General features: G+C 44.0%; 1 protein-coding gene across 1 annotated transcript in view; it reads right to left on the bottom strand.

The window, feature by feature from the left end:
• Positions 1–14,346, bottom strand: part of LOC145355253 (mitochondrial 10-formyltetrahydrofolate dehydrogenase-like) — a 120,685-nt gene that overhangs the window by 67,227 nt on the left and 39,112 nt on the right. Inside the window, exons 6-7 of the mRNA XM_080207122.1 lie at positions 13,872–13,961; positions 331–465 (exon numbers count right to left, since the gene is read on the bottom strand). Of these exons, the coding sequence (XP_080063248.1) occupies positions 331–465; positions 13,872–13,961 (225 nt within the window). The remainder of the gene's footprint in view (positions 1–330; positions 466–13,871; positions 13,962–14,346) is intronic.

Here is a 14,346-nt window from a genome sequence, read left to right as displayed (position 1 = left end):
AAAAAAATACTTTTATTTAAAAAAATTCTTGGATATAAAGCATCTTCATTTGGAATGATGCTTGCTGTTTTTATCTTTACACATTTATAAACAACCTTAGTAAAACCTTACAGAGACAAATATTTCAGCACGATCTGGTACTTTCACAGCTTCTGAATCTATTCACATGGCATGAGCCAACTTACTTTAGTCTTCATGAGTTATTTTACTGTTCAGGGTTAATTTTGAGAAATTATGCTTCTGCAGAAAGATCAGCAGAATTTCAGAAGACTCAGATTTATAAAAGGAATCATTCCATGATAATAAGACATCAGTGTAATAGAGTCTTACCATGTTTCCATCATTGCCAAAGAGGACCAGTCCACTGTTAGTTACCAAGGCAGGCTTGCTGGCAGAATCTATCTCCAACGGCTGGCCTGATGGTGTTGCACCTTTATGCATGGATGAACCATAAAAAGTGACTGCCTGAAATGGGCAAGAAACAGTTCACAACTGTTAACCAATGCACTGCAGAAAGCAAATAACCTCTCAGATATGCAAATAATTAACTCTCTGCATTCTACAGATTAAAAATAAATTCAGCAGCAATCAGACACTACTTTTGTAAGTTACTGTCAAATGTATTCACAGCAACTGTGTTCACTGGACTCAAGATTCCAGATTGTGTCTGTTGAAACTCTTTGCCCTTTGATCTCCCACCTGGTTTCTTTGTACATATGCTGACAAATGTAGTGCAAAGACAAGATTTAACGTTACATTCTACAAGTATGTGGCCAAAGGAAGTGCTGGTATTTCTTCATGTTCTGGCCTCTGACGATACCAACTTGTGCTGTGGACCATCACTGATGGATGAAGTAGTGAAAATAACTCATCCAATACCAGTTACTTTCTCTTTCAATGTTGTATAGTGGCTAGTGGAGCTCACCACTATTCCAAGCATGGATTGGTTATTTGCAAAGCTAGGACTGGAACCATGAAAGTGCTTTGAGCACAAAGACTTCATAAGGAGGTTAAGGTTTTTAAGCTCCAGTTTTCCATGTTAATTTTTATTCTTTTATTTATGTTTTATTTACTTCACAAATACCAGACATATTCAAAGCACCATTCTCTTAATTTAATATTTTTAAAATGCACACGGGATTCACAATAAAATGCCCCTCTTTGACCACCTCTTTCATTAGAGTAACTTGTTTAACGTTCTGATCAAATTATATTTTTATTGAATAGATCTCTGGAAATTTGCTCAGTGTTTTAGGATCAGATTCCACAATTAGTGTTAGTTTTTCATTAAAAACATTAATTAGGGCTAATGGCCTCATAGTGAAGTGAGTGAACATACAAATTATAAGTAGGAATAGGCCCATCAGCCCCTAAAGCCAGCTTGAATAAAATCATGGCTGATCTAATTGTGGCCTCAACTCCACATTTCCAACTGCACTTAATAACTTCTGACTCCCTTGTTGGTCAATAATCTATTCACCTTTATCTTAAAAATATTCATTGACGGGTTACTCAGAGCTCTTTTAGTATCTATAGTACTCAAGTCATTTCTGACTCGTTCTGTTAATTACATCTGGGAGCAATATTACTGGGTTAGAGTAGAATGACACCACATGGACTGCAGCAGTTGAAGAAGTCTGCTCACCACCATTACCACCATTACCATTACTCTCCATTCATCTGACGAAGAGGGTGTCCCTCGAAAGCTTGTGAGTATATTATCAAATAAATAGGTTGGACTAAAACCTGGTGTTGTCAGACTTTTTACTGTGTTTACGCCAGTCCAACGCCGGCATACCCACATCATCACCACCATGTTGCCATGGGCAATAAATGCCCCTCAAAGCCTCAAGCCACTTTCTGCTTTGTTTAAATATGGGATGACAGTGTTGTACACTGAGGGCAGCGAGTGCGCAGGGACATGAGACATACCAGGATCTGCATCCCAAATCCATAATTTCTGGGACTCAAAGACAGCCAATTATGTCAGACTCCTGTTTATTGACCAGCTCAACCTTCAACATCAGCATTCCAACAAAGCTCATCTCAAAACTCCATGGCCTGGCGCTTGGCTCCTTCTTCTGCGACTGGATCCTAGACTTTCTAACCCACAGACTGTAGTCAGTAAGAATAGGCAACAACAGCTCCACCATGATCATCCTCAAAACCAGTACCTCACAAGGCTATGTCCTCAGCCCCCTACTATACTCATACACCTATGACTGTGTGGCCAAATTCCCCTCAATTCAGTTTTCAAATTTGCTGACATAGTGCGTCAGATCTCAAACAATGATGGGGGAGTATGAAAAGCTGGGAATGGAATTAAAAAGTAGAACCGACAAGGTGGTCATCTCTGGGCTACTGCCTGAACCGAGTGCAGACGGGCGTAAGGTTGATAAGATTAAGGAAGTGAATGGGTGGCTCAGGGATTGGTGTGGGAGGAATGGGTTTGAATTTATGGGGCATTGGCATCAGTATTGGGGTAGGTGGGACCTGTTCAGGTGGGATGGGGTTGGTCTGAACCATGCTGGGACCAGATTCCTGGCGTATCGTGTAAATAGGACTGTAGACAGGGCTTTAAACTAATTGGGGGGGGGGGGGGTGCGGGGGGTGCGAGGGTAGTTGACATTACGGGGTCTAAAGTTAAGGAGAGGGTACAAGTAAGGGAAGAGGCCGAGGATGTCCCAATAATAAAGGGGTAGGGGGCGTGAGTATGGTTGGTGGCGTTCTGGCAAATAGGGTCCAGGTGAAGGCTGGGATGAAGGCACTTTATCTGAATGCACGAAGCATTCAGAATAAAGTGGATGAGCTGGTGGCGCAGATCAGCACAAATGGATATGATCTGGTGGCCATTACAGAGACGTGGCTGCAAGGTGACAGGGACTGGGAGCTGAATGTCCAGGGGTATCAAGTGTTTAGGAAGGATAGGTGGGAGGAAAAAGGGGGGGGTGTAGCTCTGCTGATTAAGGATAGCATCAGGGTGGTAGCAAGGGATGATACAGGAACCAAAGAGCAGAAAGTGGAATCATTGTGGGTGGAGATTAGGAACAGCAAAGGGAGGAAGACGCTGATGGGTGTCATCTATAGGCCCCCGAATAATGATCTGGAGGTGGGGCAGGCTGTTAACGCGCAAATAAGTGCGGCGTGCAGGAATGGAACAGCGATAATTATGGGGGATTTCAATCTACATATTGATTGGTCGACCCATGTTGGACGCGGTGGGCTTGAGGAGGAGTTCTTGGAATGCTGCCGGGATAGTTTCCTTGAACAGTGTGTGTTGGAGCCGACGAGGGAGCGAACTATCTTGGATCTGGTGTTACGTAATGAGGCGGGTAGAATTAGGGACCTTGTGGTGAAGGATCCTCTTGGGGAAAGTGATCATTGTATGGTGGAGTTTCTGGTGCAGATGGAGGAGGAGAAAGTGGGTTCCCGGACACGCGTCCTTTGTTTGAACAGAGGGGAGTACGGTAGGATGAGAGAAGAATTGGCGAATGTTGACTGGGGGAGTGCGTTGGAAGGTAGGTCTGCTGAGGAGCAGTGGAGGATCTTTAAGGAGATCTTTCTTGGTGCTCAGCAGAAATTTATTCCGATGGTCAAAAAGGACAGTAGGAGGAGAGGTAATAAGCCGTGGATAACGAAGGAGGTGAAGGAAACTGTTAAATTAAAAGCGGAGGCGTTTAGAGTAGCTAAGAGTAGTGGGCGAGAAGAGGATTGGGAGAGGTTTAAATGTCAACAAAGATTGACAAAGAAGTTGATAAAGAAGGGTAGGAGAAACTATGAAGCTGGGCTAGCGCTTAATATAAAAAAGGATAGCAAGAGTTTTTATAAATATATAAAAAGGAAGAGGCTGGCTAGGGTGAACGTTGGACCCTTAGAGGATGAGAGGGGGAACTTAGTGGTAGGGGATGGGGAAATGGCTGAGGTCTTGAATAACTTTTTTGTTTCGGTCTTCATGGAGGAGGACGTGACTAATTTGCCGGGTGTTAGCGATGGAAAGGTGGTAGGACTGGAGGGTCTCAATGACATTATTGTTACTAGAGAGGCGGTGCTCGACAGACTGGAGGGACTGATTGTGGACAAGTCCCCAGGACCGGATGGAATGCATCCGAAGGTTCTGAAAGAAATGGCGGAGGTGATAGTGGATGCCTTGGTGGTTATTTTCCAAACGTCGCTGGATTCCGGGGAAGTGCCGGAAGATTGGAAAGCGGCTAATGTTACGCCGTTGTTTAAGAAGGGTGGCAGGCAAAAGGCAGGGAATTATAGGCTGGTTAGTTTAACGTCTGTTGTAGGAAAAATGTTAGAATCCGTCATCAAGGAGGAAATAGTGAGGCATCTTGAGGGGAATTGCTTGATAGAGCAGATGCAGCACGGTTTCGTTAAGGGGAAGTCGTGTCTGACAAATTTATTGGAGTTCTATGAGGATGTGTCTAGGGCGGTGGATAGAGGAGAGCCGGTGGTTGTGGTCTTTCTTGATTTTCAGAAGGCGTTTGACAAGGTACCTCACAAGAGGTTATTGCAGAAGGTAAGGGGGCATGGAGTTGGGGGTAGGGTGTTAGCGTGGATAGAGGATTGGTTGTCAAATAGGAGGCAGAGAGTGGGGGTTAATGGGTGCTATGCGGATTGGCGGTTGGTGACTAGTGGAGTGCCCCAGGGGTCGGTGCTGGGGCCTCAGCTATTTACCATTTATATAGATGATCTGGAGGAGGGAACCGAGTGTACGGTGTTGATATTTGCTGATGACACCAAGATTGGTGGAACAGCAAATTGCGCGGAGGGCGTGGAGAGTCTGCACAAGGATCTAGATAGGCTGGGCGAATGGGCCAGGAACTGGCAAATGGAATTTAATGTTGGCAAGTGTGAGGTGGTCCACTTTGGTAGGAATAATGGTAGGAAGGACTATTACTTATGTGGCGAAAAACTGCAGCAGGCGACGGTGCGGAGGGACCTCGGGGTCCTTGTGCATGAGTCACAAAAACCCAGCCTGCAGGTGCAGCAGGTGGTCAGGAAGGCTAATGGGATGCTGGCCTTCATAGCGAGGGTGATTGAATATAAAAGTAGGGAGGTCTTGCTGCAGCTGTATAGGGCATTGGTGAGGCCGCAGCTGGAGTACTGTGTGCAGTTTTGGTCGCCGCACTTACGCAAGGATATTTTGGCCTTGGAGGGAGTGCAGAGGAGGTTTACTCGGCTGATGCCGGAGTTGAGGGGGTTGAGCTATGAGGAGAGGCTGAATAAACTAGGCTTGTACTCATTAGAGTTTAGAAGAATGAGGGGAGATCTCATTGAGACGTATAAGATGATGAATGGGATGGATAGGATAGAGGTGGAGAGACTCTTCCCGCTCAGAAAGGACAGTAGGACTAGGGGGCACAGCCTCAAGATAAAGGGGGGGCGGTTTAGAACGGAGTTGAGGAGGAACTTCTTCACTCAAAGGGTGGTGAATCTCTGGAATTCTCTGCCCGTTGAAGTGGTGGAGGCTGCCTCGCTAAATATTTTTAAGACGCGGGTTGATGGGTTTTTGATAAGCGAGGGGATCAAGGGTTATGGGGAGAGGGCGGGGATGTGGAACTGAGCCACGACAGATCAGACATGATCTTATTGAATGGCGGGGCAGGCTTGAAGGGCTAGATGGCCTACTCCTGCTCCTATTTCTTATGTTCTTATGACCCCACCTCCATAACTCTCTGGGGAAGTGTGTTCCAAAGACTCTCAACCCTCAGAGAAAGAAAATTCTCCTTAACTCTGTACTTGGAGTACTGTGCGCAGTTCTGGTTGCGTCACTACAGGAAGAATGTAGAAGCTATTGAGAGGGTGCAGAGGAGATTTACAAGAATGTTGCCTGGATTGGGAGGCATGCCTTATGAAGATAGGTTGAGGAAGCTAGGTCTCATCTCCCTGGAGAGACGAAGGTGGAGGGGCGACCTGATAGAGGTTTATAAAATGTTGAGAGATATAGATTGGGTGTATTAGAACATAGAACACTACAGCACAAACAGGCCCTTCGGCCCACGAGTTGTGCCGATCACATCATCACCTACCAACCTACAGACCTATCTATAACCCTCAATCTCATTAAACCCCATATACTCATCCAGAAGTCTTTTAAAAGACCCCAGCGAGTTCGCCTCCACCACCACTGACGGCAGCCGATTCCATTCACTCACCACCCTCTGAGTGAAAAACTTACCCCTAACATCACTTCTGAACCTCCCTCCCCGCACCTTAAATCTGTGTCCTCTCGTAGCAACCATTTCAACCTGGGGAAATAGCCTCTGAGAGTCCACCCTATCTATTCCTCTCAACATTTTGTAAACTTCTATCAGGTCGCCTCTCAACCTTCGTCTCTCCAGGGAAAAGAGTCCCAGCTCCCTCAACCTAACTTCATAAGGCATGCCTCCCAGTCCAGGCAACATCCTTGTAAATCTCCTCTGTACCCTCTCAATAGCTTCTACATCTTTCCTATAGTGAGGCGACCAGAACTGCGCACAATACTCTAAATGAGGCCTGACAAGGGTCTTATAAAGTTGCAGCATTACCTCCCGACTCCTAAACTCAATCCCTCGATGAATGAAGGCCAGTACACCATACGCCTTCTTGACCACCTCCTCCACCTGCGAGGCCGATTTAAGAGTCCTGTGGACCCGGACCCCAAGATCCTTCTGCTCTTCAACACTACATTCTCAGAGGCTATTTCCCTGGGCTGAAATGGTTGCTACGAGAGGACACAGGTTTAAGGTGCTGGGGAGCAGGTACAGAGGAGATGTTTTTCACTCAGAGGGTGGTGAGCGAGAGGAATCGGCTGCCATTGGTGGTGGTAGAGGCGAACTCGCTGGGATCTTTTAAAAGACTTCTGGATGAGTACGTGGGATTTAATGGGTTTGGGAATTATAGATAGTTCTATGGCCTGGTAGGTATGGATATGATGGGTGCAACTTGTGGGCCGAAGGGCCTGTTTGTGCTGTAGTGTTCTATGTTCTATTAAACAGAAGACCCCTTATCTTATAGCTATGTCCCTCTAGATCTGGTCACTCCCACAAAGCAAAACATCCTTTCAGCGTCCACCCTGTCAAGTCCTGTCAAGATTCTACACATTATAGGACGGATGACGGGGTAGGTTCTTTACCCAGAGGGTGGTGAGGGATTGGAATGCCCTGCCTGCTGCGGTTGTAAATGCGCCTAGTTTGGGGGCGTTTAAGAGATCCGTGGATAGGTTTATGGATGGAAAGGGTTTGGTTTAGGTTAGAGGGTCATTGCTTTTTAACTAGTCGGCGCAACATCGTGGGCCGAAGGGCCTGTTCTGCGCTGTAATGTTCTATGTTCTATTTCAATAAGATCACCTCTCATTTGTCTAAACTCCAACGGGCACAGGCCCAGCCTGTTCAATTTTTCCCTAACCCCCTCCTATCTAGGAACCAGTGAAGCGAACCTTCCCTCAACTGCTTCTAATGCATTATTTTTTTCTTAAATAGGAGACAAAAACTATATACAACATTCTATTTGTGGACCAACATATAAATTGGCTCTCTCCAATGTTGCAGTAAACAACAATGAATTTGCCTTCCTAATCACTTGCTGTAATTGCTAACTTTTTGTGATTTCCATATTAAGACACTTAGATCCCTCTGTGTCACACTCACTGAAAATATTTATGTTTCTTTGTAAGCTACTTGTATCCTCTGCATAATTTACTTTCCCACCTATCTTTGTGTCATCAGCAATCACATATTCGATATCTTCATCCAAGTCATTGATATAAATTGCAAATAGCTGAGGTCCCAGTACTGAGTCCTGTGGGACTCCACTTGTCATATTTTGCTAACCAAAAAATGACATATTATCCAAGATCCTAAAGCTCAATAACCATTTTTAAGAAAATATTCTGATCAACTGGCTCTCTAACCAGTTCAGTTACAAAATCCCTAGTCACTCTGTCCCTCAGTAGCACAAAATCATGTTGACACTGTCTGCAGTAAGATTTTCTAAGTGCCCTACTATAACCTCGATAAGAACAAATTCCAGCATTTTCACAATAACCAATGTTAGGCCAACTGGTCCTGCAGTTTCCTGCTTTCTGAGTCCTTCCTTTCTTGAATAGAGGAGTTACATTCGTTATTTTACAATCTGATGGATCTGTTCCAAGGACTGACATACAGGCTTTTAGACTAGAAGGGATTGAGGTACTTAAGGAGGAGGTGTTAGCAATTCTTGAGAGTATGAAAATAGATAAGTCCCCTGGGCCAGATGGGATTTACCCTAGGATTCTCTGGGAGGCTAGGGAGGAGATTGCAGAGCCTTTGGCTTTGATGTTCATGTCGTCATTGGCTACAGGTATAGTGCTAGAAGACTGGAGGATAGCAAATGTTGTCCCCTTGTTCAAGAAGGGGAGTAGAGACCATACTGGGAGTTATAGACCAGTGAGCCTTACTTCTGTTGTGGGCAAAGTTTTGGAAAGAATTATAAGGGATAGGATTTATAATCATCTCGAGGGAAATAAATTGATTAGGGATAGTCAACACGGTTTTGTGAAGGATAGGTCGTGCCTCACAAACCTTATCGAGTTTTTTGAAAAGGTGACCAAAGAGGTGGATAAGGGTAAGGCAGTTGACGTGGTGTATATGGATTTTAGCAAAGCGTTTGATAAGGTTCCCCATGGTAGGCTATTGCAGAAAATGCAGATGCATGGGATTGAGGGTGATTTAGCAGTTTGGATCAGGAATTGGCTAGCTGACAGAAGACAGAGGGTGGTGGCTGATGGGAAATATTCAACCTGGAGTTCAGTTACAAGTGGTGTACCTCAGGGATCTGTTTTGGGGCCACTGTTGTTTGTCATTTTTATAAATGACCTAGATGAGGGTGTAGAAGGATGGGTTAGTAAATTTGCTGACGACACCAAAGTCGGAGGAGTTGTAGGCAGTGAGGACGGATGTTACAGTTTGCAGGGGGACATAGATAAGCTGCAGAGCTGGGCTGAGAGGTGGCAAATGGAGTTTAATGCAGAAAAGTGTGAGATGATTCACTTTGGTAAGAGTAACTGGAGTACAGAATGTAGGGCTAATGGAAGAACTCTTGGTAGTGTTGACGAGCAGAGAGATCTCGGTGTCCACGTGCATAGATCCCTGAAAGTTGGCACCCAGGTTGGTAAGGTTGTTAAGAAGGCGTAAGGTGTGTTAGCTCTTACTGGTAGAGGGATTGAATTTCGGAGCCGTGAGGTCATGTTGCAACTGTACAAAACTCTGGTGCAGCTGCACTTGGAGTATTGCGTACAGTTCTGGTCACCGCATTATAAGAAGGATGTGGAGGCATTGGAAAGGGTGCAGAGGAGGTTTACCAGGATGTTGCCTGGTATGGTGGGAAGGTCTTATGAGGAAAGGCTGAGGGACTTGAGGTTGTTTTCATTAGAAAGAAGAAGGTTACGAGGTGACCTAATTGAGACATACAAGATGATCAGAGGGTTAGATAGGGTGGACAGTGAGCCTTTTTCCTCGGATGGTGATGGCTAACACGAGGGGACATAGCTTTAAATTAAGGGGTGGTAATTATAGGACGGATGTCAGAGGTAGGTTCTTTACTCAGAGGGTAACAAGGGCATGGGATGCCCTGCCTGCAGCAGTTGTGGACTCGCCAACTTTAAGGGCATTCAAATGGTCAGTGGATAGGCATATGGATAACATTGGAATAGTTTAGGTTAGAGGGTCATTAGATTGGTTCCGCTGGTTGGTACAACATCGAGGACCGAAAGGCCTGTACTGCGTTGTAATGTTCTATGTTCTATCTAGGGAGTTTAGGAAAAATAATGCATCTAATTTCTCACAGCCACTTCTTTCAGCATTCCAGGATGAAGTCCATCAGAACTTGGGGCCTCGTCAGCTTTTAGTTCGAATAATGTTCTTATTACTCTTTCCCTAGTGGTTATAATCAAGTTCATCTCTTCCTTTCACTGCTTGTTTTACAATTATTCCTGGTTTATTCATGTTATTTTGAAGTGCAGACAAACACAAAATCTAACTTCAATACATCCATTGTTTACCTATTTCTCATTATCACTATCTCTGGCTCACTCTCTGGAGGACCAAGACTCCACACAAGTTGCTTTTTTTCTTTTTCAAATACCTGTAGAAACTATTATCCTATTGTTGTAGTAGTGGCCAACTTTCTCACATACTCTAATTTCTCCTTCCTTAGTCATCTTTCCCTTTTTTTAAACATTCCAGCTCGTCTTATAACTTGTTGCCAACCCTTGTGGAATTGTATGCTTTATCTTTCATTTTGATATCATCTTTAACTTCCTTAGTAGCTGCAGATGGTGCATCCTTCTCCTAGAGTCTTCATTTCTTACTGGAATACATCTTTGCTGAGTGTTACAAAATATCTCCTTAAACATCTTCCACTACATCTCTACTGACGTATTCTTTAACCTGATTTCCCAGTTCACTTAGGCAACTGTCTTCATACTCTTATAATTTCCTTTATTTAAGTTTGAAGCGTGAGTCCTAACCCACTCTTCTCTCCCTCAAACTGAGTACAAAATTCAATCACGCTACGATCATTTCTACCTAGTGGTTCCTTTACTATGAAGTCATTAATTAATCTTTTCTCATTGCACATTGCCTTGTCCAGAATAGCCTGCTCTTTGATTGACTTTAGAACAGGCTGTTCGAAAGAACTCGTTCAAAAGCACTGGATGAACTCATTTTCCAGACTACCTTTACCAATCTGGTTGTCCAGTCAAGACGTAAATTGAAATCATCCATTTTACCATTCTCACAAGTCTTCATTATTTCTTCCTGTACACCTCCTCCTACAGTGAAGAGGGCATTTAAGCTACGGCAAGGGACTTCTTATCTTTGTTATTTCTTATCCCTATCCAAACTGGTTCCATGGATAGGATTTTGGCCACGCTGAATTGATCATTGACTCTAGTGTCAGGGGGATTAGCAGAGTAAATATGTGAGGTTACGGGAATAGAACCTGGGTGGGATTATGGTCGGTGCAGACCCAATGGGCCAAACAGCCTCCTTCAGCAGTGTAAGGATTCTGTGATAATTCTATGATGATGAGCAGTGGGATCTTCTTGTCCCGCCAATGTCTACAGCATTTTGCGTGGCTCACCTGTCCGGCTGACATGGAACCCACTGTGGGGGTTCCCTTCGGTGGGACTGGAAGGTCCTGCCAGCAGAAAGGGCCAGAAAATCCCTGCCCAAATCTTGACATTGAAGCACAAAAAATAGAAACAGATGTAGGCCGTTCAGCTCTTCGAGCCTGCTTTGCCATTCATTTTGATCATTACACTGTCTAATCCTGTTGGAATTTTATGAGTTTCGAAGAGATCGCTTCTCACTCTTCTAAACTCCAATGAATATAAGCTAACCAACTTAGCTTCTCCTCATATTGACAAACCTGCCATCGCAGGAATCAGCCTAGTAAACCTTTGCTGCACTCCCTCTCTAGCAAGGACATCCTTCCTTAGATAAGTATATTGAAACTACACACAATACTCCAGGTATGGCCTCACCAATGCCCTGTATAATTACAGCAAAACATCCCTATTCCTATACTCAAATCCTCTTACTATGAAGGCCAACACACCATTTGCTTTCTTTACTGCCTGCTGTACCTGTGTGCTTACTTTCAGTGTTTGATGCATTAGGACACCAACGTCTCACTGAGTATCCACCTCTCTCAATTTATACCCATTCAAAAATAATCTGCCTGCCTATTATTGCTACCTTTAGAACTAAGCTCATGTCTCACTACTGTACTAATGGCATCCTTAAGTAACAAGCTACCCCAGCACCTCCTTGTCACAGGCCTCCAGTTCGAAAAACAACCCTCTACAACCACCCTCTGGCTTCTGTCAATGAGCCAATTTTATATCCATTTAGATACCTCACCCCAGATCCCATGACATTTAACATTATGCAACAACCTGCCATGTGGTACCTTGTCAAAGACTTTGCTAAAGTCCATGTAGACAGCATCAACTGCACTGTCCTCACCTACCTTAGAACATAGAACAGTAAAGCTCAGTACAGACCCTTTGGCTCTTGTTGTTGCGTCCACTCCCTATCATTCTGGTGTGTCCCTAAAGTGAAAGTTCCTGAAGTGTCCAACTTCACTATCACAGCAGGCAGTGCATTCCACACTCCAACCACCCTGAGTAAAGAATCTACCTCAGACACCCCTCCTATATCTCCCACCATGAACCTTACCTATGCCCCTAGTAACAGCTATATCCATCTGAGGAAATAGTCTCTGAACATCCACTCTATCTATCCCCTCATCATCTTATAAACTTCTATTAAGTCACCTCTCATCCTCCTCCACTCTAAAGAGAAAAGCCCCAGGTATCTCAACCTTTGCATCTCTAAATGCCTATAGCTACTATCTCTCAAAATACCTTCCAACAACTTACCCACCACAGATGTGAGCTCACTGGCCTGTAGCTTCCAGGCTTTTCCCTGCAGCCCTTTTTAAATAAAGGCACAACATTTGCTGCCCTCCAATCTTCAGGCACCTCACCCGTGACTATTGATGACTCAAGTATCTCTGCTAGGGAACCTGCTCCCTTATCCTCTCCCTTTACTTTACCACATCATCTTATTTCTCACTCCCAGTATTTAGTTTAAGTCCCTCCTTACCATCTTAGTTATATGATTCACCTGAACATTGGTCCCAGCAGAATTCAGATGAATACCATTCCAACAGCATAGCTCTCACTTTCTCTAGGACTGCAGCCAGTCACCCACGAGTCAAAACCATCTTTGAGTCACACATTCAACTCTCTAATCTAATTTAATCTGTGCCTATTTGCTCACAGTTCAGGTAATAACCCAGACCTTTGAAGTTCTACTTTTTAATTTAGCCTCTAGCTGCTCATAATCCCCAAGTGGAACCGCATTCCTACTCCGATCTATGTCATTAGTAGCTACATGGACCATGACTACTGGATTCTCACTCTTCCATTGCAATTTCCTGTCCTGCCCAGAGCTAATGTCCTGAACTCTGGTACTATCAGGCAATGCACTCTTGCTCTCAGCTATGGAGAACTATGTCTACTCCCTGACTACACAGTCTTCATATCCACAGTAACATGACTGACTCTTAACTGCCCTCTGAAATTGCCATTCAGTTCAGGATGGGCAACAAATACTGGCTTTGCCAATGAAATAATAAATTAAAAAATATTCAAAGTCTTGCTTTGTTATGTGGCTAATAAGACCTGTCCCTAGTGGATACTGAGAGAATGGTGAAGCAGGCTTAAAAGGCCGAATGGCCTATTCCTGCTTCTATTTTCTATGCTTCTATGAGTGGGCATTGAGGGGTTGGACTGGGGAGTGGTGTGAATGACGTGTGAGGGCTAAAGATCCTACAAACCATGAATAGAACTGGACCAATACCCCATTTAACGTCTTCTATCTTGTCGGCCTTGTCATCTGTGCCTCAAAAGACAGTAGTCTAGACACAGCCTGCAACAAGCTTTTATGGTCTTTTTGAAGGAGGGAATCTGACATCAGGGAATGGCTTGACTCTGACTTCATGAAGAAAAGTCAAAGATCTCGCCCCTGGTGTCCATCTAATATCTTTTCACTCAGAATGGAGTCATTTTAACCCAAAATTGCTTTAACAGTACTCAATTTAAACAGCAAAACAAAGAACAAAAACAGCCACGGAAACAGGCCCTTTGGCCCAACGAGCCCGCGCCGCCATCCCAACACCACCAGTACCCCCCCCCACTCATGACCCTTGTCTAATGTTTTATGGCCATCCACATTGAGGGAAATACTATATTAGCAAATCCTACATTAGCTTATTATATTGTGCTGACATCACAGACTTTGCAACAAAATACTTAAAAATGCAAATATTTCAAGTACTTGTCCATCAATGAGAGTCCATGCTCCAGGTACTTTATCATGACCACGAATCCAGTTATGAATAGCTTCTGCTGGCTGATCCCAGGAAATCTGGAGAAAAAACATTAGTACAGGAATTGAATCATGTTCTTTAATGCATTTATTTAATGCCATCATTACCTGTGATGCTACAGGAAAGAAAAAGGCTTCTCGGTGACACCTTTAAGGGTCTAACTAGGTTTGTGCACAAGCATCAATTCATAATTTTCATCAACTGGTCATGTTCAGATTAATGCTCCTGTCTTGCCTGATGTGGTTATATTGACAAAATAATTATAATGTTGTCTAGGCCCCTTTGGCTCTAGAATTCCCTTCCTAAGTCACTCTGTTTGTCTCTCCTTGTTAAAGTTTATTTTTAAAACTCACTCTTTGACCAAGCTTTTGATTGTCTATGTTAATATTTATTTATGTTACTGTGTCTCGTAACCATAAAATC

The sequence above is a fragment of the Carcharhinus amblyrhynchos genome, chromosome 19 (assembly GCF_965287045.1).
Source record: "Carcharhinus amblyrhynchos chromosome 19, sCarAmb.v2.hapA, whole genome shotgun sequence".
NCBI classification, from domain to species: domain Eukaryota; kingdom Metazoa; phylum Chordata; class Chondrichthyes; order Carcharhiniformes; family Carcharhinidae; genus Carcharhinus; species Carcharhinus amblyrhynchos.
This window is presented reverse-complemented; position numbering and strand designations above follow the sequence as displayed.